The following is a 24,433-nucleotide window of genomic DNA, read 5'->3' on the forward strand; positions in this document are numbered from 1 at the left end:
CCACAGAGCTAAAATGAGACACTGTGCATGTCGAGGGTGTTGGACGGGAATTTGAATCGAACGCTAAGTTGGGCGTGGCTGCTTGTTGGTGAAGCAGGTGAGACGGGCAGTATCGCCCTGACTTCTGGTGGGTTTCAGCCTTTCCTTCTGCTCCTGTTAAATCCATTCCTCTGTGTGTCTTTTCTTTGTCTCGCTGTCGGATTTCCACACTGTAGCACACCTTATTTTATTTTTCAAAGCGATATCTCATAACACAAACAAAAAGACAGGTTTTTTTTGTTTTGTTTGTTTGTTTTTCTGACATGCAGCTTGGTCCTCAAGTGGCATGTTGAACTTTATTTTTTATTTATTTTTCAGATAGTATGTATGTACTGCCGTTCTATAGCTAGCTTGGGCTTCTGTTGTCATATTTGTTCTCTGTTTTTTTTTTTGTTTCTAACCTGCATGTGTCCCTCCCGTAATCCCCCTCACATTCTCTGTTTCCTGTCGTTCTGACCCGTCTCTCACGTTGACTCGCTCCAGATGCCGTCTAACAACAGCATCCGAAAGCAGATTGAGACTCTGCAGGTGAGTTATCTGGTCTCAGTGCTTAACCTGGTGCTCCCCTCCTCCTAAATGGTCCCAGGTACTAATGAGGACGTAGAGTAGCAAAGATCTGCTCGCTGGGCCCGAAGTTTTGAGTGGTTCTGTCGCGAGGTAAAAGTTGGTGTAACTCGGCGAAGAGCGCCACATGAACTACACGGAGCGTGTGACGTCTCCTTGGTGGGTTGTTAGGTTTGTGTACATCGTGAGCAGTGGCAGGGACTTTGTAGTTTTAACTTTTAGGCTCTTATTGCTGCGTATGTGTGGAATGAATCCTGGAGTACAGAAATACCGTACTCTGGTAAAGTGGCCCATATTGGAATAATCAGGATTAAAGTGTTAAAACAGGGTGTACATCAAAATGGGCATATTTTGGAGCTATTACAAATAATGGCCTTCATTATGTGTTGTAGTTAAATGTCTATTTCATTTAAGGCTATAAAAAAATAATCTCTGGAATATCTGATATGTTTTGATTCATGTCCCCTGTGTGGTGTATCATGAGTCAACTTTATTAAATTTTGGTCCGAGGCACTCAGTATAGTACCCCTCAGAATACAGATTTGTAGCTGAATGTTGTGTGAAAATACAGAGACAATGAGATGCACAACTTGTGTGTGTGTGTGTGTGGAATGAGCATCGCACTGTGTAGATCTGAGATGGTGTTAAAGCGATAGTTCAGATCATTCAAAGTCAGTCTCTGTGAAGCTATCGGAACGACCTCAGTTTAAATAAACAATTGAGTTCTGCAGGCTTGAAACAAATCCAGTCACAACTTTTTCATAGCGATCTATGCGAGTGGTAGGTAATAAACCTTTACACAACCTCTCGTTTCACAATAATTTTACTTTGCAGTAGAAACTACATTTAAAAGCCTCCTGTCTGTAGCACTTCTGGTTCAGTGTGAAACACTTTCAGTTGAAAGGTTTCTGACGGAATAACTCTGTAATGTAAAATTGTCAGCTGTGTAAAGGTTTCTAAAGTAGCATTTGCACAAAACACAGTTAAATGTTTTAGACTAGAGTTGTTTTAATTCGGCATGAATCCACTTTGGTTTTGGCCCCAGTCAGACGAGCCATTACCTCATTAGTCCTGTTCGAATTAAACTTGGATTTCTTCAGACTGAGGTTGTTCAAATGGCTATCTGCAACAGGTAAGATATTAACTGTTCATAACGTTTTCCACAGAACCAAACTGCAAAAGATCTCAGCTATCACTTGAAGTGAAATTAGGTGTAATTGTTTTCTACTAGAACTGTGAGGGCAAATTAGAGGCAGACAGGTTGACTGTGTTCCTGTTTTAGTGTTCGGTGTTGATGCAGTTGTTCCACTGAAAGGTTTCATATGTTGAGTTTAAAAACCCATTAAACTGTTTTTGTAAACCACTATACCATCAGTTCACCCCCGACCTGAAAACCATGTTCCTGTTCACCTGCAGATCTGATGTTCTGTATCTCAGACGCTTAAGTCACGACACGCCATTCTCGGACGCGTTCTTTCTGCGTAACACTAATCTGGAGATGGAACCTTCAGATTCGCCTTTTTTGATGTCTTCATGAAAGATTTCTACGTTTTTATCTCTCCCAACAATTAAAACCATTTATTTAAGCATTTATTTGAACCACGAAACTTCATCGGGGGGTAAAGTCAACGATACACGGTGGCAGTTTTTAAGGGGATGATATGTAATCTGGATATTTCAGGATAACAGGTGTTGTAAATATACTGAAATATTGACAAAAGAATGACTGCATTTTCTTAAACTTGCCCTTTTTTTGTGAGGAGGACACTTTTTGTTTTAGAACAACTGTCTGCAGCTCATGATTGTTTGACAAGTTTTACTGGTGACTTCATCATACAAATTCAGCGAATGTGAATCGTAACAATATTGTGTTATGAGGAATTCGAGTGCTCTCAAGTGACTTAAAGGACTCGAGCACGAAACAACACGACTCCCCTCCGTTCTCTTCTCTTGAGTCTAACAGGTGAGTAAAGGAGCGGTTGAAATCAAACGGCGGGCTGATCATTGTGTGCTTCTGTTTTGGTTTTCTCACCCGCAGAACAAGGATCCTAAAATGTCCCGCGTTGCTCTGGAGTCACTCTACAGGCTGCTCTGGGTTTACATCATCAGGATCAAGTGTGAGAGCAACACTGTCACGCAGAGGTCAGCTGCAAAACTTAAACATTTTACTGCTCCCAGTTAATCGGTTCTTCTTTTCTGTCACACATGCTTACACCGAGTCACTGTTTTTCTTTTAGTCGACTGCTCAGCATCGTGTCAGCCCTTTTCCCCAAAGGCTCCCGCAGTGTGGTGCCCAGAGACACGCCCCTCAACATTTTTGTCAAGATCATCCAGTTCATAGCCCAGGTCAGACTGAAGCATGAATTGTGACTTATCTGGATAATTTGTCAGGCGGGGGCGTAACCGTACAGGTACATGTACCGTGACGGTTCAGTGCAGACACAGGAAAGCAGGCGATGGATACATCATTCACAGGTGACCGTGAGCCACGTTAACGACTCTCGTCTGGAAGCGGGCGCACGTTTTATTCGCCTGAGTTTTGCTAACGGCCATGGTGGGAAAAGAGGCAGAGGAAGATCCCATCTGAACGCTCGACATGGAACGATGCATGAAGCTTGCAGAACTGCCTGTTTGAGTCAAATCTGTTGGAAAAACTCTGCAGTGAGGAGACGAGAGGTGCACGTGCACTGTAAGAGTAATAATCAGACCCTCCGCAACCATTAACGCAAAATCAAGCAAACCCCGCAAAATCGCAACTTTGCCCAAAACACTGAAACTTTCCTGCAACGTTAACCAAAATAACCCCAAAAAACTCACGAAGAAGAGATGTGACGTCACATCCTGTTAACATCAGAATGCCGGGAGCATGCAGGAGCAGCAACTGATTATCTTACAAAACTAGGAAGTATTTTTGGTTTATATATTAAAAGTTATGGTTTTTTATTGATTTTAGTAAAAAAAACAAAAAAAAACACAACTTTTCATCGCAACTTTTAGGAAAATGCCTGCAAAATCAAGCATTTTAGCCCGCAATAATCACAAAAAATGCCTGCGAAATCAGGCATTTTAGGCCGCAATAATCACAAAAAATGCCTGCGAAATCCTGGAGGGACTGAATAATAATAAAGGTGCAAGAATGAATTTTCCTTATGGTGCACAAAAATGCACCTTTAAGGTTAAAAAATGGTACTAGGTTCATACCTTGCAAGGTACAGCTGGAGCAACAAGCTAGTGTATGTGCTTCTGTAGTTTTTGTACCTTGATGTGTATGGCAAAGACTTGTGCCAAATAATCAGCACAAGCTGCATTCCATAGTAGCTCTCACTTTCTGAGAGGTTTGGTTTGTTTTATTTTTGTATTTTTTTTAATAAGGAGATGTTATTCAGATCTTTATGGTCTTTTTTTTTGCATCTAGATCAAATTAATTGAAACAAACACTCTTTTGTTTTTGTTGTATTTATAATATAATTAATTAATTTATTTATTTTTAACCGTTATCCAAAGTAAATTAGCGTCCAGGTTTTCAGCTTGGAAAGTGAAATAAGAGATTTATTTGGGCTATATTTTGACCAGAGAAAACTGTGTAGGTTGGTTTGTTTTGCTGTCTCTGCTTCTGGTAGAACTGTTATCTATTAAAACAAAAACAAACAAAAAAACAAAAAAAAAAAAGAAAAACGTAGCGTTTGGCATTTGTTTCTTCTTTCTGTTGTACTGAACCTGTACCGAACGGTGATTTAGGAGTGCCGTTACACCTCTCTTGTCAGACAAAACACTGTATCTCACTGGGTCTCGTTTGTTGGTTCCTCCAGGAAAGACTGGACTTTGCTATGAAAGAGATTATCTATGACCTCCTGAGTGTGGGCAAGTCTCAGAAAACCTTCACCATCAATCCAGAGGTAACGTTTAAACCTGTGGTACTGTCAAAGTGTTCTTTGTTTCCCCTTCACGCACTCCCTTTGTTCTGCCCTTCCAGAGGATGAACATTGGTTTGCGAGCCTTCTTGGTGATTGCTGACAGTCTACAGCAGAAAGATGGGGAGCCTCCGATGCCTACTACTGGGATCATCATGCCCTCTGGAAACACCCTGCGTGTCAAAAAGATCTTCCTCAACACCACCCTCACTGACGAAGAAGCAAAAGTCATAGGTAGGTTTGATATTTAGACACTTATATTTGATTGTAACTGGGTATTTAATGTTCCAACTTTGCTGGGTGGTTTTAGGCATGTCGATGTACTACCCCCAAGTAAGAAAGGCCTTGGATAACATCTTAAGACACCTGGACAAGGAAGTGGGACGCTCCATGAGCATGACAAGTGTACAGATGTCCAACAAGGAGCCTGAGGATATGATTACGTATGTGCACACAACTTTGAAACCTATTTTAGCTTTTCTCTTCATGATGTCTGAATTCTAACAGCTTTTTATTAATGCTGCTGCAGGGGAGAAAGAAAACCAAAGATCGATCTGTTCCGGACATGCGTGGCTGCGATTCCAAGACTGATCCCAGATGGCATGAGCAGACAAGACCTAATAGATCTTCTAGCAAAGTAATACACTTTCTTTCACCGTGTCAGATCGCACAACACAGGTGTTTTTATGATTCATTTATCGTGTCAAACACCTCGTGTCTTTCTTCAGATTGACCATCCACATGGATGAGGAGCTACGCGGCCTCGCCTTTACGACTCTTCAGGCCCTGATGGTGGATTTCCCAGAGTGGCGGGAGGACGTCCTCTCAGGGTTTGCCTACTTCATAGTCAGAGAGGTAACGGATGTCCATCCCACTCTGCTGGACAACGCTGTCAAGATGCTCCTGCAGCTCATCATCCAGTGGCGGCAGGCAGCCCAGAGCAGCAATAAAAGTCACGACACGCAGGTTGGTTTATTTCTGGTTGTAATCATTGTTGTAATTTGTGTTGTGTTGTACAGGTCAAATAAGAGGATTTTTTTCTTTGTTTTTCTTCCAAAGGGGTCAAGCAGTGGGCGCTCTCTGCCATTGGAGCGCACCCTCCCTATAGGTGTTCTTCATATTGTGGAGGGTTTAGCGCTGGTTCTGCTCTGCAGCTGCCGCCCGGCCACACGCAGACTAGCTGTCAATGTCCTGAAGGAGGTCCGAGCGCTGCACACTGCGCTGGGCATTGGCAAGGTACTTATGGTAGCCTTGGATTGCAAATTAATGTGATTCTTATGTCGCAAATAGCAATGCAGGAGATGTGTTTAATGTCCACTGACCTTTGTTCTTGCACAATCCTTTCAGGGAGATGAGGAATTGGCCATTGATGTAATGGACAGATTAAGTGCATCAGTCTTGGAGAGCTTCATTCATCTCACTGGAGCCGACCAGGTATGGATACGTTTTCGTCCTTTAAAGTAAAACCTTCCCACACTTTGTGACTCTCAGCTCATCTCCCTCTGTCTGTCCCTGTAGACCAGCCTGTTGTATTGTCCCAGTGGGATTGACCTTCAAACACTAGCAGAGTGGAGTTCCTCTCCCATCAGCCACCAGTTTGATGTGGTGAGCCCCTCACACATCTGGGTGTTCGCCCACGTTACGCAGGGCCAGGACCCCTGGGTCATCAGCTTCTCCAGCTACCTGCGGCAGGAGAACCTGCCCAAACATTGCCCCTCTGCCCTCAACTATGCCTGGATGTTTGCCTACACCCGCCTGCAGCTGCTGTCTCCACAAGTTGACATAAAGTAGGTTTCCTGAACTTAAACACTTTGGTTATTAATTTTTATTACAGAAGTCTGGTTGAAGATGTTTCAATGATCTCTTCTGTAAACCACAAAATACATAATATACTAGAAATGATTCATTTCCTGATTTATTTTAAAGACATTGATTAGTTAGTGTCAAGGCCTACTGTCTCATTTGTCGAACGTTTACCGTTTGTCCATCTGCAGCAGTCCCATCAATGCCAAAAAGGTGAACAGTCTGAACAGCAGCGACTCTTATGTTGGCCTTTGGAGGAACTACCTGATTCTCTGCTGCAGCTCTACCTCTTCCTCCCCCTCTCTGAGCTCCTCATCCTCCACCTCTGGCTCCGTCCGCTGCTCCCTGCCTGAGACGCTGGCGTCTACGTTGGACAGCGGCTACAGTTATGATTCAAAAGTCAGGAACAACTGCACAAACAAAACTCTTCTCTTGCAGGGTTTTGAAGTTTTGTTACTAAATTGTGACATTGTTCGTGTTCACAGATTGTCGGCACTCCATCGCCCTCCTCCCTGTTTAAACACATTGTTCCAATGATGCGCTCTGAGAGCATGGACATCACAGAGTCTCTGGTTTTGGGGCTTGGCAGGACTAACCCCATTGTCTTCAAGTAAACAACACTCAATACTGTCTGCATGTTTAGCATTGTATAGATTCAAATAGTTTTTCTTAATTTCTTTGGTCATTTACTTCTCGTATCCTTCAGAGAATTGATGGAGGAGCTAAATCCCATTATAAAAGAAGCTCTAGAAAGAAGACCTGAAGTAAGTATGTTTGTTGAGAACCTAAAAGCTCTTTGTCAGGAAGCACTTCTGATTCAAATGGTTTTGGTCTTTGTAGAACATGAAGCGACGCAGGCGTCGGGACATCCTCAGGGTCCAGCTGGTCCGGATATTTGAGCTACTTGCTGATGCTGGTGTCATCAGTCAAAAGTATGCAACCCAGAGACTTCAGGACAAAAAAAATCCATGACTGTAGCGACCTATTTTCTAAACATTGGGAACTTTTCTCTTTACAGAGCCAGTGGAGGGTTAGACGGAGAGAGCCACTCTCTGAACAGCACGCTGCTGGAGTACGTTGATCTGACCAGGCAGCTGCTCGAGGCTGAAAATGACAAGGACTCCGACACTCTGAGGGACATTCGCTGTCATTTCAGTGCACTTGTGGCCAACATCATTCAAAATGTTCCAGGTACCATGCTTGGTCTAAGACAGTGGTGTCCAATCCTGGTCCTGGAGGGCCACTATCCTGCAGGTTTTAGTTGTTCCGCTGCTCTTCAGCAGGTCTTCAAGTTCTACAGAAGACTGCTGATCACTCAGTCATTCAAAACAGGTGTGTCAAAGCAGAGAAATTACTAAAACATGCAGGATGGTGGCCCTCCAGGAGCAGGGTTGGACACCTCTGGTCTAAATTTAAGGCCTAAGTTTAAACGAGTCTAAGTTGATTTGTTTTGTGTCATCGTCTTTTCTTGTGTTCAGTACACGAGAGGAGGAATATCTTCCCTCAGCAGTCTCTGCGTCACAGTCTCTTCATGCTGTTTAGTCACTGGGCTGGACCCTTCAGCATCATGTTTACTCCTCTGGATCGTTATAGTGACAGAAATATGCAGATTAATCGACATCAGTACTGTGCACTGAAGGTACAAACGCTTAAGAGTTAAATCTAAAAATCTGCTTTTGTGTCATTCATCTTTGACTGATAACTAATCGTTTTCTTGTTCAGGCTATGTCGGCAGTGTTGTGTTGTGGACCTGTGGCTGACAACGTCGGCCTCTCGTCTGATGGCTATCTCTACAAATGGCTCGACAACATTCTGGATTCACAAGACAAGAAGGTGAGTGCAATGATGAAACTGATCTGTGATGGCCTTTAGCTGAAAGCGTTACAAATATTGAGCTAAATTTGCATGTGTCTGTAGCTTAGAGTCATCTCCAATACATGAGAGCTCCACAGTACATGTTTGTCGCTTAAAACTTTGCCATTAACTGTTGTAGTCACCCCATTTGTCTGTTAGCAAAATATTGCATGAACCACCGGACTGATTTTAGTGAAACTAATTACTGTTTGGCCACCACAGCTAACCGATCTTAGCCAACACAAAAATGGCTGTACCTCAGTCAGATTTGCAAATATTGAGCTAAAGTTTGATGTGGAAGTAGCTGAGAGTGCTAACAGATTGTACATGTTATTTTCAAGCTTTAACTAAAACGACTATAATGTTCCTATTATAAGTTTACTTGAAGATGTGGTCTTGTAGTTTGATGGCCTTCTGTGTGGTCACATTTAGGTTCACCAGCTGGGATGTGAGGCTGTGATGCTGCTGCTGGAGCTGAATCCAGATCAGAGCAACCTGATGTTTTGGGCCATGGATCGTTGTTACACCGGCTCACACCGTGTGGCCACCGGCTGCTTTAAAGCCATCGCTAACGTCTTTCACAACAGGTGCTACACATCGGCAGGCTTAATTTCATACCTTCTTTTTATGTGATTGGTGATTCCTTTGCAGCCAGAAACTTGTGATTTTTAAATGGAGCACGTGGGACATTTTCTTTTAGGGATTATCAGTTCGACACTGTGGTGCTGCTTAACCTGATCCTGTTCAAGGCAGCTGATTCTTCCAGGGATATCTACGAGGCAGCCATGCAGCTTTTACAGGTCAGTCTTTCACAGGAAAAGTTCCTTTATGTTTAACCATGTTCTGTTGTTTTGACATGACATGGAGGGTTTTTTTTTTTGACTGTGGTCTGTGTGGAGCAGATCCTGGAGCCAAAGCTCTTCCGCTATGCCCACAAACTGGAGATCCAGAGAACAGATGGCATCCTGACCCCTCCCTCACCGCTTCCACACCTGTACTCTGTGTCTTACTACCAGCTGTCTGAGGAGCTCGCAAGGACGTACCCTGAGCTCACGCTACCTATTTTCTCAGGTCAGCTCATATGATTTAGTGCAGCTGTCACTGTATCTGTGTGAGCAAATTACTGCAGGCGCCCAATTAGACGAGCATCGCTTTCCTGCCGTCTGTAACCACATCTAACCTGCATCTGTCTGGACTGTAGAGGTGAGCCAGCGTATCCAGACAGCGCATCCTGGTGGCCGTCAAGTAATGCTGCACTACCTGCTGCCTTGGATGAACAACGTGGAGCTGGTCGAATTCAAACCAACCACGCGGCGGCCAGAAGACTGCGGCAGCGGCGAGGAAGAGGAGGATGTCCACGACCAGGAGATGATGATGGTCAACAGTCGCCGCTGGCTCCGTGGAGAGGGCTGGGGATCCCCTCGTGCAACAACCATGGTGCTAAACAACCTCATGTTTATAACAGCCAAGGTGATAGCTGCTGGAGCACCACATTAAAATTCACATTCATGGGTTTATAAATGCTGATCGAGTTGATTAATCTGTCATGAAATAATTTTTCCAGTATGGAGATGAGTTTGCTTGGTCAGAAATTGAGAATGTATGGATAACGTTGGCAGACAGTTGGCCAAAGAACCTCAGAATCATTCTGCACTTCCTCATCAGTATGTCGGGGGTCAGCAGTGACCCTAGCCTCTTGCCCTATGTAAGTTACGGCACGTTTCTCACTTAAGCCCTCAGGTTCCCGTGCGCGGTTTTTGCTCATGTGTTATATATCCATGTCCTCAGGTGAAGCGAGTGGTGGTTTACTTGGGCAGAGACAAAACTGTGCAGCTGCTGGAGGAGTTGATGTGGGAGCTTCAGCTGACCGATCCGGTCAGCTCAGCCGTCACTCACATGGACAATCCCCCTTATTACCGCATCACCTCCAGTTACAAGATCCCCTCAGTCACATCAGGTAAGGAAGGCCCCAGTTTACGGCTCAGGGCACGGTTCCACTGCTAAATGATGAGTTTCCAGTTCAAGACGTTATGTTGTATGTCTCCTCCATCAGGAACAACCTCCAGCAGCAACACCATGGTGCCAGGAAATGAAGGTCATCACGACAGCAAGACCAAAGACTCTAACATGGAAGACAGGTAAAACTTTTTTCATAAAATTGTCAAGCTAATTTTAAACAGAAAACTTGAACGAGGTGTGTATTGATTTGGAGCAAATAATCCATAAATAAGCAACATGATATAAATCATTTTATAAATCCTGGGAGTGGTCCTCAGTCCCCCTCCATCTAGTTTTGGCCTTTTCTTTTAAGCAGGAACAGCTGATCATTCATGTGTTCAGTCAGTCATGTGAGTTAAAGATGTGATTCATTGCTGTTGCTCAAAAGGTATTTCCATCTCACCCAATATACAGAAGTCTTTTCAGCAGGAGAAGACCATAAATGCCTCAAGCAACTGCAAACCTTAAGAACCTTTTCTTTTCCATCAGCTTTTTGAACCACTGTTTAATTATTTATTTATGTACTCCCACAGTACTAAAATGCTTACAGATGAATTTAATGAACACGTATAGATAATAAACTTACAACCAGCTGTCTTGAACACTCTTTAAAAAGACTTTAAAACTAAAAGACGAAATTCCTCATCGTGTAACACTTTAGCTGTCAAGTAGTTCAGGGAGGAAAACTCGCATGCTGGCACAATTTTTTTTTGTAAACAAAGCATAACTGTTCTACAGTTACACCCACCTGGATATCTACTCCGGTCTGAACAGCAACCTGAACCGCCAGCACCACCGTCTGGAATCTCGTTACAGCAGCAGTTCTGGAGGCTCCTATGAAGATGAGAAGAGTAAGCCTCACTTAGTAGGATTTGAAATCCTTTTTTATGGTCTAAGACTATTTTTGCTGTTTTTCTCCTCTCTCCAGGTGACTCCATGCCGCTTTATGCAAACTGGCGTTTGAAAGTGATGGATCACAACCAGCCAGAGCCTCTGCCCTTCCCTCCAACAGGGGGCTGCTGGGCGCCTCTAGTAGACTATTTGCCTGAGACGAACACCCCTGCTGTGCCGCTCCACAGGTACACAAAATACAGCTTTTCACTTCCAAATAATGCCTGTGTTCCGTCAAGCCAACACGCGCTTTCTGTTTTTCAGGTGTAATATCGCAGTCATCCTGCTGACGGACCTCATTGTCGACCATGGCGTAAAAGTAGAGTGGAGTGCCTATGTGTATCTCCTGCTGCATGCTGTGTTTATAGGTAATTTGTTTCTGTTTGGGCTCTCTGGACACTTATCACAAACCTAACTACTTTACTGAGTCATTACATTTAGAAGAACTGTTTTAAAAAAAGGCCTAGCATTGTCCACTTCTGTGCATGCCATAGCTAATAGTTTAAGCAAAGATTTAATGGGATCTTTTGGGGCTCAGGGTATGTACTAATAGCACATTAAATGTTAGCTCGATATCTGTAAAATTGACTGAGTTATTACCATTTTTGTATTTGCTAATAATGATTATCTATGGCAGCCATCTTGAATCGTGTTAACTTGAAGCGTTGTAGACGTACATCCATAGATTACTTTCTGAGCGTTTCATTAAAATCAGTTGAGTGGTTTATGACAGCGGTCCCCCAACCTTTTTAGCTCCACGGACCGGTTCATTATCAGACAGTATTTTCACAGACCGGCCTTTAAAGGTGCGGCGGATAAATACAACAAAATATAATGATACGACCGGCATGAAAAAGGTGGTATTTTTATAAAACATAATAAACCTAAATCCATCATGTCCTCGCAGCTTTGCCCTGGTATTGCGTTATCAACATGAATAACACCCTCTCCTCCCCCTTTATGTCCTCTGGTCAATATGGCGATATTTAAACATGCCCTTTAAAATAAGATGCACCACAAATATAAAGCGCACAAAGAATACAGCTCACCATAACACTGAATCAGTGGAGCCCTGTGCCTGTTTTTCAGTAACCAGACGGTCCCATCTAGGGCTTCCAGAGACATTTGTTTTTTAATCATTTTGCTGCTTGTGGGTTTGTTTTTAGCTGTAACGTATCACGTGATCTAGATAAGCGTTTTGACACGCATCAAGAGTGAGTCATAGACGGATATAGTGGAGAGAATCCGGTCAGTTTTTCAAAATAAATGTCGTTCAGACTCCAAAAATAAAAAAAACAGAAATACTGTAAGTTAATTATTCTTTCTCTGCAGCCCGGTACCAAATTACCCATGGACCGGTACCAGTTTGCGGCCCGGAGGTTGGGGACCTCTGGTTTATGAGACATTTTGCTAACAGACAAACATGGTTTCATTGGCTCCTGTCTTTTCAGGCTTCGATCACCAGCACCCAGAGGTCTACGAGCACTGCAAACGCCTGCTGCTTCACCTACTCATCGTCCAGTCTGCGAGTAGCAGCGGCCCGTCTGTGGCCAAGGTGCTTTTACAAAACAGAGACTACAATGATCCAAGAGTCCTGACTGTGAAACCAGCAACCCCCGAACGCAACCTCACAGGTCAGTCCTGCTGTCGGCCTCAGGGCAGAGACAAATGGGCTGTAAAGAGTGGGAGACTTCCTGTTAGTTGGTAAAATACTAGAGTTTGTATTTAACAAAAATACTCACACTCATATGTTGAAGTTCTAAAGTTGCTCACTGGGTGGCAGTAAGACGCCTGCATCAAACAAGTTCTGTCACAAGAAAAAAAAAAGTACCATTGACTATTTTTGTTGCAAACGTCACACACAGCACAGACATTTATGTTAAAATATTACAAAAGAAAATCCCACAGAGCAGCAGCTGACAGCAAGCCGACACAGTTCTTCTGGAAATGTGTGGAATTTGATTTGAGTATTTTCTGATTTCTGGACATATGTGGTATAAAGAAAACAGAGTTTGAACAACAGGAATACTTGTGTTTCCAGACCAATTCCTGATTATTTTTCTCAAAAGTTAGAAACCTGAATATCTGAGAAATTATTTGAATGAAGTTAGGAATAACTGTAACACCTTTCATACTGATTATACCCAAAAATGGGTCTGATTATTAGAAGTCATCTGTTGCTTCTTTCACCACAAGGTTTGAGTTTAACAATGGAGGTTTTTGACTTTAATATTTGTCAGTTTATTTATCTCAGTTTTTGAGACTTAGAAACCAGACATGTGCACGATCGTACATCTTCTGTGTTTTTATGGATAGATGTTAATCGAGTCGTAGAATAGGTAACGAAAGGGGAGAGCTGTGTCATTTAGGCTATTTTCATGTATTATTTCTTGCCTTCTTTTTTGTTTACTGCAATTTTGTTTGCTGGGGGAGTCGCACTTAGAAAATAATATAAAATACATTTAAATAAAAAGCATACCACTGTAGAAGTATTTGCCATGAATTTACCTAAATCTTTGTAACTAAGAGATAAAAATGGGTCAAAAATCCACAATAACTCTGGAAATTTGAGTCTGGAAAAGAATGATATTTGTACTTGAAGACTGTAGGGACCCTAAGCTGAGTGTTTACAATGTGTATGTTAATAGTTCCTACAGGAACTCAGGAGATCCTGCCAGATTTCCAGCCTTCACCAATGACAGACTCGGGCCTCAGCTCCAGCTCCACGTCCTCCAGTATAAGTCTCGGGGCAGGCAGTACTCTGTCTCACCTGTCCCCCACACTGCTCACGGAGGCAGACGTTACTGCTGAACATGACAAGCAGGCCAAAGCTCTCATCGAGTTCATTACTTCAAGGTGAGGAGGCCCTGTTTTTATTAAAATATATATTTCTCAGCAAATATTACATCTTGCTCCTACTAACTCCTACTAACCTTCTATGATGCATATTCTGATATAAATTGAGTGAAGTAGTTTTAAAAAAGCATCGTTTTACTCATTGTGGACAATGGTTTTGCTTTCATGCTTCCAGCAGTGTCTAAATGGACAGGGTATTTTTACTTTGCATGGGTTTGATTTGGTTTGATGTCATGGTCTTCTTTGATTTTGATTTTGATTTTCTTCTTGGTATGATATGAAGTATTTGTAGGCAGTTCGGCTGAAACGTTGCGTGCTCCCTGATGTATGTTCCCTCCTTCCTGCCTTGCAGAAAGCGAGGTCCGCTCTGGAATCACGAAGACTCGTCACCCAAGAACCCCAACATTAAGAGCGCCGACCAGCTAAGTGTTTTTGTCAGACACGTCGTGGCCGTCTTCAAACAGTCCCAGACAGGTCCGCTGTCCGCTCCTGTTCCGCTGTAGTTACTGGTATGTTTTTGACTGGATTGATTGGTTAGATTTACCTTTGTGTTCATTTCTTCAGGTTTCCAACTGGACTCTTTGCTGAGTGAAGTGGCCCTGAGAACAGCTCTGTCCTGCTCTTCACGCCACTATGCCGGTCGCTCGTTCCAGATTTTCAGGGCACTTAAACAACCTCTGACTTTGGCCACACTGTCTGACATTCTGTCTCGACTGGTTGAGACAGTAGGAGACCCAGGAGAGGAGGCTCAGGTCAGGAGACTTCTGGAGTAGACATCAAACTGCGAGTTTGCTCTTTTAAAAATCAGATATTTGAACTTGGGGCTGACTAATTATTTCTTTTTTCTCCTTAGGGTTTTGTCATTGAGCTACTTCTGACATTAGAATCGTGTATTGACACTTTAGCAGACACAATCAAAAACTATGACGTCCTTTCTGCTTTAGCACAGTAAGTCGTCTCACTAGTAGCTTTACGTTCCGCTTTGACTTTTTTACTTTATGTAGTGTAATCACAAATGATTATTGTCTTTATAGAACCTCTACCAGTGAGCACTTGTTGGGAGTAAAGTTTGCTGCCAACAGGAAAAGCACAGGCCAGCTCAATCTCAGCAGTGGGGGTCTGATCCATTACGTCCATGCTCGAAGCAGCTCGCTCCGTACCAGCCTGATTGGAGAGCGGAAAGCAGACAGGCGTAGGAGCAACACCCTGGATGTTGCAGACCGATTCGGCGACAGCCACGCGAACCTGCTGCGCACGAAGAGCTTATCGTCGCTTGGCGGGGGAGGGACTCCAGGAAGAGACGCCGTCCCGCCCGTTGACCCCTCAAATCTGATGAACACGGTGTTCTGGATCGCCACCTCCCTGCTGGAGTCGGACTACGAGTTTGAGTACCTGCTGGCGCTGCGGCTCCTCAACAAACTGCTGGGCCAGCTGCCTCTGGATCGCACCGAAAGCAGAGAGCGTCTGGAGTCCGTCCAGGCCAAGCTGAAGTGGTACAACTTCCCTGGTCTGCTGCAGCTCTTCCTCAAGGGCTTTACCTCTGCTTCTACACAGGAGCTCACCATCCACCTGCTCAGCAAGCTTATCAGTGTCTCCAGACACACTCTGGTAGACCCTACACAAGTGACAGGTACATACTGCTGACATAAACGTAAAATGAACCATAAAGCCTGTCTATAATGTGTTTATTTTCTTGTTTGGACATCTGCGCAGGTTTTCCTTTGAATATCCTGTGCCTTTTGCCACACCTCATCCAGCACTTTGACAACCCCACTCCTTTCTGCAAGGAGACGGCTGACAAGATTGCCAAAGTGTGCGCAGACGAAAAGTCAGCCACGCTGTCCAACCTGGCCCACATGATGAGCTTGTACAGCACACACAGCTACTCCCGCGACTGCACCAACTGGATCAATGTGGTGTGTCGTTACCTCAACGATGCCTTTGCTGAGAAAACCTTAAACCTGGTCACTTACCTGGCTGAGGTATGTGAGAACGGGATCAAACTGCTTTATGTTAGTCCCTAAAATCAGTCTGATGATAAACGTTTGGCTCTTTGTGTGTCTCAGCTGCTGGAGAAGGGTCTTCCCTCCATGCAGCAGTCCTTGCTGCAGATCATCTACAGCCTTCTGAGTCATATTGACTTATCAGCTGCTCCTGTCAAACAGTTCAACCTTGAGATCATGAAGATCATTGGCAAATATGTTCAGGTGAGCTTTTTGCCACATTTTATAATAAAGGTAATTTTGTAAAATGTTTCAGTCATTCTTAATGTTTAGTTCAAAACTTTGTTAAATGGGCTATTTTGAATTAAGTTGACACTAAAAGGTAGTTTATGCTTGAGTAATAGGAGTGTAACAGTGCATGTATTTGAACCAAAGCATCACAGTACAGGCGTCAGGGTCCAGTACGTACGATCAGAGGAAGAATATGTTATTTATAGAGTAAAGACTTCACTATAGTGAGCTGGTGTTGCATCAAAAGCCTATTACTGACCCAGGCTGCTGACACTGAATGTGTATCTGACAGCTGTAGTCCCATAACTGCCTTAAGGAAATTGCACTGATTTACTGTTAGTCTCTATTTATAGAAGATATTGTACACGTCCATGTACTTTAGACTGGTGCACACAGTCCTTTAGGAAGAACATACATCAGACAGAACACACTTAATGTCTTATAGAGCCTGTGGAGATGTTTCAGCCCTGAGAAGGACATTCATCAAGTCTACAGAAGGGCCTGTACAGCTTGTTTGCCTAATATGGAATGACAGTACTCTTGTTTTTGTTACAGAGCCCGCACTGGAAAGAGGCCCAAAACATCCTGAAGTTGGTGGTGTCTCGCTCAGCCAGCCTCGTTGTGCCAGACGACGTGCAGCGCTCCTACAGTTCAGAATCTTGCGGGTCTCCAGAGATCGCGTTCACGCGCATATTTAACAACTCATCCAAGGAGCTGCCTGGCAAGACTCTGGACTTCTATTTTGACATCTCAGAGGTCAGAGTGTTTTCATTAAAGCAGTTAAATCACATCTGAAAACTACTCCCAGTATCTTATTGCTGACCTGTTTTGTGCTCCTATAGACGCCAATTATAGGCCATAAATATGGTGATCAGTGTACTGCAGCTGGTCGAAACGGAAAGGCACAGGTGATCGCTGTAACAAGGAGCACCTCCTCCACATCGTCTGGCTCCAACTCTAACGGTCTCGTGCCAGTAAGCTGGAAGAGGCCTCAGCTTTCTCAGGTACCTGCTCAAACACAAACACGTCACTTAACAGAGGAGCTAATCAGGGAGTGAGAGGCAGGACTCAGTCGTGGATATGTTTCATCATGTAGCTGTGACTCGTCTTTATGCTGAACAGATACTATGTATCTTAATTATCAGTAGAAATGGGGTTGCATGTTCACAAACTGAATGGATGTGAAACAGAACCAGAAACAAAATGTTTAACATGTTAGAATATCTGGGTGCTCATGTGCCTTGAATTAACCTTAACTTTTATTTTAAACAGAACCAAACAATCAGCCATAAAAACAACAAAAACTCAGATTTAGAGAACTGATTTCAAAAATAAAAAAAGGGATTTCCTCCGAACTGCTCCTGGGCTTGTTTGTCTGTGATGAAACTTTCTGAAACAGTTTTGTTCTGGTCTCTCATCTTGTCATGTGTTCTGATCACAGAGAAGAACCAGAGAGAGGCTGATGAACGTCCTGTCCTTGTGTGGTCCAGAATCCGGCATTCCCAAAAACCCATCTGTAAGACTCCTCTCCTACTCTAAGGCTTCAGACAAGGTCTCTGTGAATTTGCTGTTGCAATGCTGGTTTCGGATCGCTCCTTTTTATTTTTGCCCCTGGATACCGTGTGAGAACAGACACCTCTCTTTTTTTTCCAGGTGGTTTTCTCATCCAACGAGGATCTGGACTCTGCAGACCAGCAGACCAGCCTCATACCGACCGTGGAGGAGGTGGTCAGGGAGGAGGAAGTGCAAGGAGAGGATACGGGCAGCGAGCAGCAGTTCGGCGTCTTTAAAGACTTTGACTTCCTGGATGTGGAGCTGGAAGATGCCGAGGTGAGAATTTACAGGCTAATAAATAATAAAGAAGGTAGCATTCCGATTAACTGTCTTTATATGAATATCAGTTTTCTGATTATTTGCTGTTCTTTCACCAAGTGGCCTGCTCAGTCACTCCTCATCCCTTGTTTGTCCACCACTAGTACACACAGATACTTGTTTTATAGCTCTTTCAGTCAACTAACACACATATTCTTTCTCCTCTTTTGCTACAAGGAGTTGCAGGTATGTTTATGGGCCCTGAAGTTACTTGAAAACATCAGGTTTTTTTATAAATCTCCATCCTGCTGTCTCCTTGTGTTGTCTTCAAATGAAGTGCAGTAAAACATTTTGATTTAACATTGTACTCCTGTGATTGTGAGCACTTTTGTAGATCATTTAGAAGTCTGCATGATCCTAAAATGCGGAGAAAAAAACATTTCACCCCCTCAAGCACCTGGTCTTTTGTTGTACTTTTGAATTTATTTCTCTCAAATTCATATTTTGAGATGCTTTTTCACATTAAGATGTGGTATGTGGAGTTTGCCCTGTTTGACCGCTGTTGGCTCGGCCGCCCTGCAGGGGGAGAGCATGGACAACTTCAACTGGGGGGTGCGGCGTCGCTCCCTGGAGAGCATGGACAAAGCGGGCACGCCGTCTCTGCAGGAGTACCAGTACACGGGCAGCACGCCGAGCCTCAACCTCACCAATCACGAGGACACGGACGATTCGTCTGAGGAGGAGGTACTGAGCGCTAGCCAGATTCTCACCAGCTCCAGCCTTGTAAGTTTTACTCCAGTCAGGGTCCCCCACCCCCACCCCCACCTCCCACACACACATCCACCCAACCTGCTGTGGCCTTCACACAGCCCGCTAGCATGGAGTGTGTGTGTGTGCGCACATACTGAGCTGGATCAGATGCCTGCTTCTTTGCTGGTGGTAGTTGCTTCCTTCAAATCTCAGCCCCGTCCCTCCTCTGACTGAAAAATGCCATCAGTGTGCAAATAGATGTAGAGTCAGTGTGTACCACTAAATATATAGATGCTCTAAGGTAAGTGTAGTTGTGGGGAATTTAATTTGAATTCTTTAATCAGTTTCAAGTGTAGAAAATGTTTTTTTTTTCCCCTAGTTCAGCACGTTTTGTTTTGTTCTTTTTGCTTAATTTCTAACAGTTCAGCAGCTTGTTTCTAACTCCCATTTGCTCTTCTTCTTTGTTGCTTTGCAAACATTTCTCACCTAAAACTACTATTATTTACATTCTTAAAAATCTACTTTAAACCTCAGGAGGATGTCTCTTTCTCTTTTCTTCTGCGCTTCTTAATCTTGGTAGTGCAAGGTGAGAGAATGAGCTTTTTGCTTTTTATTGGACGCGTGCTCCTCAAGGAGTTTACATTCAATGAGTATGCAGCGTTTTTCCTGACAGAATAACCAAACCCGTTATAATCTAAATAAATAAACGCATGACAGTATTGTTAACTTGAAGCAGTGTTAAGAGATGACAAATTAAGAGAATTTAAAACTAAAATGACTAAACATTCTTTGCTTTTTATGTGTTTGTTCAAGTTGTGTAAAGATTTATTAATGCAGTTTGTCAAGTGTAGAAAAACACACATCACATCTCATCATGTCATTATTTAATAAACAAAAATGAAGCCAAAACAGAAAAACTAAGTCATCCTTCCAAGAGATTTAAGAGGTTCAGTGTCAGCCAGGAGCTGCTGATCAAATATATTGATTAACTGATCATCATTAGTGTGATCACCTCTGTAAAAGCAGGAGTTTTGTCAGTTTGCTGCTCTGGAGCGTACAGGTGTGTGTTAACACAACGTCAAGAAGGAAAGACATCAGCAATGACCTTAGAGGAACAACTGTTGCTGCCCATCAGTCTGGGAAAGGGTTAAAGGTCATTTCCAAGCAGTTTCGTCCATCATTCTATACTAGGAAAGCTTTTTCACAAGTGGAAATCATTTAAAACGGCTGACAATCTTCCCACACAAATTCACCAAAATGTCAGACCGTGCAATGCCCAGGGACACTGGGAGGGAGATAAAGCTCCATTTCAGCCTCTACAGGCCTCAGTTAGCGGGTTAAAGGTCAAAGTTCATGAAGGACAATTAGAAAAAGACTGAACAAGTACGAGTTGTTTGAAGGAGCTGCAGGAAAAAAAACCCTCTTCTCTCTAAAAACAACATGGCAGCACGACATGTTTGTGAAGTTTCATCGGAATGAAGCACAAGACTTCTGAGACAACGTCCTTCAGACAGATGAGACCAAATTAGAGATGTTTACCTAAAATGCACAGCGCCGTGTTTCAAAACCAAACACAGCATATCACCACGGTGGTGGAGGACCTGGACTCCCTGCAGTCTGTAGACCAAAGGATTCGGGAGTCAAATGTGAGACCATCTGTCAGAGTGCTGTGGTGGGACCTTCAGAGAGCTGAGCAGAAACAAAGGTCTGCAAACACCAATGAACTGAAGTATTGTTAGAAAGAAAGAAGAGTGGGCCAAAATTCCTCCACAACCATGTGAGAGACTGAGAAATCATACAGAAACCCACTACTGAGAGTTATTGATGCTAAAGGTGGTTCTATAAGCTCAAAAATGTAGTCTTTCCCACACAACTTTTCCATTTTTGGCTTTATTTTTGTTTAATACATATTTACATGGTGGAGACTGTTGGGTATTTTTCTCCAATTGACGTTAGAATGAAGTAACTGTAGAACCTGGTAAAGACGAGACGGTTTTTATGTTTTGATCCATTAAACCCTGGAAGAGGGTAAATGTGCCTGCATTACTTGGATATTAAAGTAAGAGCAAAGTTGGTGGCAAGCAAAGTCCTATTTGTCGGAGGAAAATAATCAGAATTGTTTTAATGTGCACCTTCGGAAATCTGAGCAGCTGTCCCGTTTTTAAATTTTTTTGATTTTGTTCTTCTCCAGCTGAACAGCGACTCGGCCACGGATGACACGGCGTCCAACCACGTGGACTCTTTGCAGCAGTCTCAGGAATCGTCCAGCAGCGCAGTGACTGAGGAAGCAACCGTCTTGCCCACCCTTCCTTCCCTCCCCTCCCTCCCCCGACTGGATAGCCCCAGTTTGGAGATGGCCCACTCAGACAGCACCAGCAGCCAGCTGCCTGAGGTGCGATCAATCGGGAGAAGCAATAAACTGTGGTGCTCGGGTGCTTTTTAGCTTGCACTTCTCTTTCTGTTTGGCTTTTGTCTGCTTTTGCTGCACTTCTTGCCTTGTTCTTGTTTTTAGAGAGATGATGAGCTACATTTAGGGAGTTTTTGGATGGGGGTACAAGTGTTGGTTCTGTAGCTGTCTGTCTGCTACATCTGGTTGACATTTTGTAGCTTCTGAAACTTCCCCTACAACCGCTTTTTTGGCCGCTTCGCTTGTGGGTGTGGGCGCTGGCTGTTTAGCTCTTGTGCCTTTTTTTTTATTAGCAGCGGGGCTTGATTCTGTGATTCTTTTGGGAAAGAGATGAAAATAAAAGCTCACCTCAGGTCAGCTGTTACTGCTCACCCCCAATAACTCCGCAACTGACTATCCAACTAAATCCTCCATTTACCAAAACAAAAAAAGAAAAAAAAAAGTTGTGAACGCGACACCAGCACCATTATCTTCGGCAGATGCATGTGTGAGTATGAGTCCTTTTCACATGGTGTGTTGAATTTAAAAGTACACTTTTAAAATCGGTGGTGCTCCAGACAATTAAACTCCTTCCATTTGCTACCATATTAACATGCCAACGTGCCTGTCTTGTGCTTTTAACTTACTGACATTTATCACTGACACTAACAACGGTGAGTATATGATGTTTACGCTTTTTTTTTTTTGCATGATCAGCAGAATTTGATCCAAACAGGACAGTTTTTTGGGTTTTTTTTTAAGTACAAATATAATGTTTACCTCAAATAGTGTGTTCAAAGCATTTCACTGTGTGTTCACATAAGTTTTCTTCACACACACACACATGGCTGAATGCAACTCCAGGAACTCTATTAGCCAGTGGTCTCAATATCAGTTCAAGGACTTTTCCCCCATTCCAGCTCCAGCTCTTAGTATAATGAGTCTTAGATAAAACCATCAATACCCTTACTCATTCCCTTCATGACGGCCGTGACCGTCTCTAAAAGCTTTCCAGAATATAGATGCTGTCTCTGTGATGTACTGGCTGCCTGCCACACGCAGCTTTTGTAATGACTTACCCTTAAAAGAAACAAAACAACCAGGGAGAAAAAAAAAAAACTGCTCTCTTTATTGGAACTTCCTGTCCCATCCTGAGTGTATCCCTCCTTCAAGACAAAGCATTACAAAGCTTTTTGAACATGTCTGAGTCACTGTGGCCGTTTATTTTAATGTGTGATAGAAACATTTGTACGCAAGGTTGGTTAAAAATTATAACCTCCTTGAAGCTTGCCCACAAATGTTTAATGTTTAATGTTGCCAACACAGTCTGTTATTTATGTGCAGTTATGTACTGGCAGTCGTAAATCAAGTCCCTCTAAGTCATTTTACAGATGTAACACAGCAGATAGGTCTCATTTATCGTCTTTTTTAGTCATCCAACTGGATGTGGTTGTTCATTTTTAAATCAAGGTTTGTGTTTTTTTTCTGTGTTTTAGCTGTGGATTAATATCGACTGCTGTTTATAGATTCCTCTCAAAAACGTTTTAGCTCAGGGTGACAGCCGAAGCATCCCCCCGCCCCTTGTATAATTTACCAAATGTGCACTCTTAGTCGAGGCTTTATTGGCAATAAGTGAAGGTTTAATTTAGCGGCAAGCCTGTGATCACGTCTTGTTAGCCACCATTGTCATGGCATCCCTGACTTTTGGAGGACAAACTTTTTGACGTAGGCCACGCTGCAAAGTTTTTCTATTTTATTGCCTTACAGGTTAAAAGGGTACATTTTAGGTCGCTGGATAAGTTCAGTCGAGCCGGACATCTGAATTAGGGTCTGTGTAAAAGAGGCAAAAGGGAGCAGTGGTAATCACAAAGGAGCTTCACAGCAAAGTCCTGTTTAACTGAATACAGAGCTCTGGTTTCTGGAAAAGTAACAAATAAACAAAAAATATTAAATAATAATAATAAGAAAATAAGTTTGCAGTTCACCAAACAGTATCTCAGATCCCTTAATCATATTTTGGTTCTTTCTACACAGAATCATCAAAACACAATATATAATGGCATATTCATGTGATTTAGGCTAAATGTTTATGGTTACAGTTTATTTTTGTGTAAATGTAATAAAACTAGAATTTCTTTTGTTCAACAAAGCCTTAAAATAACAGGTGTTTGTTGTTTGAAAAAATAAAGTGACCTACATAAAGGTTGTATATTTTGACGCAACCAGAGTTGTCAGCAGTGTTAGCATGCTGAAGCTGTACTCTTCAGTGTTGTGTTTGATTGAATGTTCAAACTTGGCAAAAATGTTTTAGTTTTGTGGTCATAAATCAAGAAATTCACATTTTAGGGTGTGAATTGTTTGGTTTTTTATGTGAAGTGACTTGTTAAGCTGCACCTGAGCGCCCCCCCTCCTCTACCTCTGGCTTTTTTGTTGCAGGACGCTGTAAGCATGACGGCAGCGGACGAGCTGAGCAGCAGCATGAGTGAGGACACAGGGTTTTGCAGCGCCCCCCCTCTGCCCTCTGACGCGCCCGAGCTGTGCGACCTCCCGGACTTGCAGGACCCCCAATACTCTCAGGACTCCCAAGAGACTCAGGACCCTCCAGAGGACCTGGATCCGGCCCCCCCTCCCCCGCCAGCCATTGACACCCCACCTGGGTACTTTTGCGAAGAGGAGTCCCAGACGGTGCTGCCCCTGTGCATGCCCATCCCAGCAGATCCCAAGCCGGATCCAGATCCAGATCCAGGCAGCACCTGTGGCTCGGTGTGGGAGGAAGATGTGACCCAGGCCCTGAAGGAGCTGGACGAACGCTGTGAGGAAGAGGAGGCCGAATTCTCTGGCTTGTCTAGGTAGACTAAATACCACAGATATGAAGTTTTGGGTCACTCCAGTTTCGTGCCTAATCATTTTTTTAGTGGTTTGTGTAAATCGTTTGTTTTTTTAGAGTAAAACAACGTCTCACCAAAGAAAAACAAAAAGGGACTTGATCCTTGTCTGATGTTTGATTTAGTTACCATGTTTTAACCAAGTGAACTAAATAACATGAGCCACCAATAATGTAAATTACAATAGATTTAAACTGTTCACTGTTAAACTGCAACCATTTCCCTAACTAAACTAACATCGGCTGAAGTTGTTAGTCTGTTAAATATTTATATTATTTCTCTATAGTACAACATACAGAAATACAGTCACTGCTTTTGGGTCAAACATGTCTGATTTGCTGCTTTTCTTTCCGAAGCCCTTCCAGATGTCTTGTAATTTGTTTAAGAGCAGTGTTGCCGTGTTCTTACCGTCCTTCTTCCATTTCTTTGTTTCTACATGTTCAGTCGTGA

The 24,433-nt window shown here is 43.2% G+C and overlaps 1 protein-coding gene across 11 annotated transcripts in view; it reads left to right on the plus strand.

Moving 5' to 3' along the window:
• fryl (furry homolog, like) overlaps positions 1-24,433 on the plus strand; it is a 78,586-nt gene that overhangs the window by 42,587 nt on the left and 11,566 nt on the right. For 5 of the 11 annotated variants that reach the window (XM_037974208.1, XM_037974209.1, XM_017423436.3 and 2 more), the window contains 43 exons: positions 523-567; positions 2,642-2,745; positions 2,841-2,949; positions 4,413-4,499; positions 4,577-4,748; positions 4,825-4,957; positions 5,044-5,151; positions 5,243-5,480; positions 5,574-5,750; positions 5,862-5,948; positions 6,033-6,301; positions 6,509-6,716; positions 6,803-6,927; positions 7,024-7,081; positions 7,158-7,249; positions 7,336-7,508; positions 7,796-7,956; positions 8,040-8,150; positions 8,604-8,758; positions 8,872-8,971; positions 9,074-9,242; positions 9,373-9,641; positions 9,736-9,876; positions 9,960-10,128; positions 10,225-10,309; positions 10,908-11,020; positions 11,098-11,248; positions 11,325-11,428; positions 12,512-12,694; positions 13,709-13,916; positions 14,269-14,390; positions 14,481-14,668; positions 14,770-14,864; positions 14,951-15,546; positions 15,630-15,898; positions 15,983-16,123; positions 16,706-16,906; positions 16,993-17,154; positions 17,592-17,702; positions 17,804-17,980; positions 18,545-18,745; positions 20,904-21,104; positions 23,535-23,947. In XM_037974208.1, the coding sequence (XP_037830136.1) occupies positions 523-567; positions 2,642-2,745; positions 2,841-2,949; positions 4,413-4,499; positions 4,577-4,748; positions 4,825-4,957; positions 5,044-5,151; positions 5,243-5,480; positions 5,574-5,750; positions 5,862-5,948; positions 6,033-6,301; positions 6,509-6,716; positions 6,803-6,927; positions 7,024-7,081; positions 7,158-7,249; positions 7,336-7,508; positions 7,796-7,956; positions 8,040-8,150; positions 8,604-8,758; positions 8,872-8,971; positions 9,074-9,242; positions 9,373-9,641; positions 9,736-9,876; positions 9,960-10,128; positions 10,225-10,309; positions 10,908-11,020; positions 11,098-11,248; positions 11,325-11,428; positions 12,512-12,694; positions 13,709-13,916; positions 14,269-14,390; positions 14,481-14,668; positions 14,770-14,864; positions 14,951-15,546; positions 15,630-15,898; positions 15,983-16,123; positions 16,706-16,906; positions 16,993-17,154; positions 17,592-17,702; positions 17,804-17,980; positions 18,545-18,745; positions 20,904-21,104; positions 23,535-23,947 (7,181 nt within the window). The remainder of the gene's footprint in view (positions 1-522; positions 568-2,641; positions 2,746-2,840; positions 2,950-4,412; positions 4,500-4,576; positions 4,749-4,824; positions 4,958-5,043; positions 5,152-5,242; positions 5,481-5,573; positions 5,751-5,861; positions 5,949-6,032; positions 6,302-6,508; positions 6,717-6,802; positions 6,928-7,023; positions 7,082-7,157; positions 7,250-7,335; positions 7,509-7,795; positions 7,957-8,039; positions 8,151-8,603; positions 8,759-8,871; positions 8,972-9,073; positions 9,243-9,372; positions 9,642-9,735; positions 9,877-9,959; positions 10,129-10,224; positions 10,310-10,907; positions 11,021-11,097; positions 11,249-11,324; positions 11,429-12,511; positions 12,695-13,708; positions 13,917-14,268; positions 14,391-14,480; positions 14,669-14,769; positions 14,865-14,950; positions 15,547-15,629; positions 15,899-15,982; positions 16,124-16,705; positions 16,907-16,992; positions 17,155-17,591; positions 17,703-17,803; positions 17,981-18,544; positions 18,746-20,903; positions 21,105-23,534; positions 23,948-24,433) is intronic. The other 6 variants (XM_017423440.3, XM_025007500.2, XM_037974205.1 and 3 more) reach the window with 4 other exon arrangements.

The sequence above is a fragment of the Kryptolebias marmoratus genome, linkage group LG24 (assembly GCF_001649575.2).
Source record: "Kryptolebias marmoratus isolate JLee-2015 linkage group LG24, ASM164957v2, whole genome shotgun sequence".
Lineage (NCBI taxonomy): Eukaryota > Metazoa > Chordata > Actinopteri > Cyprinodontiformes > Rivulidae > Kryptolebias > Kryptolebias marmoratus.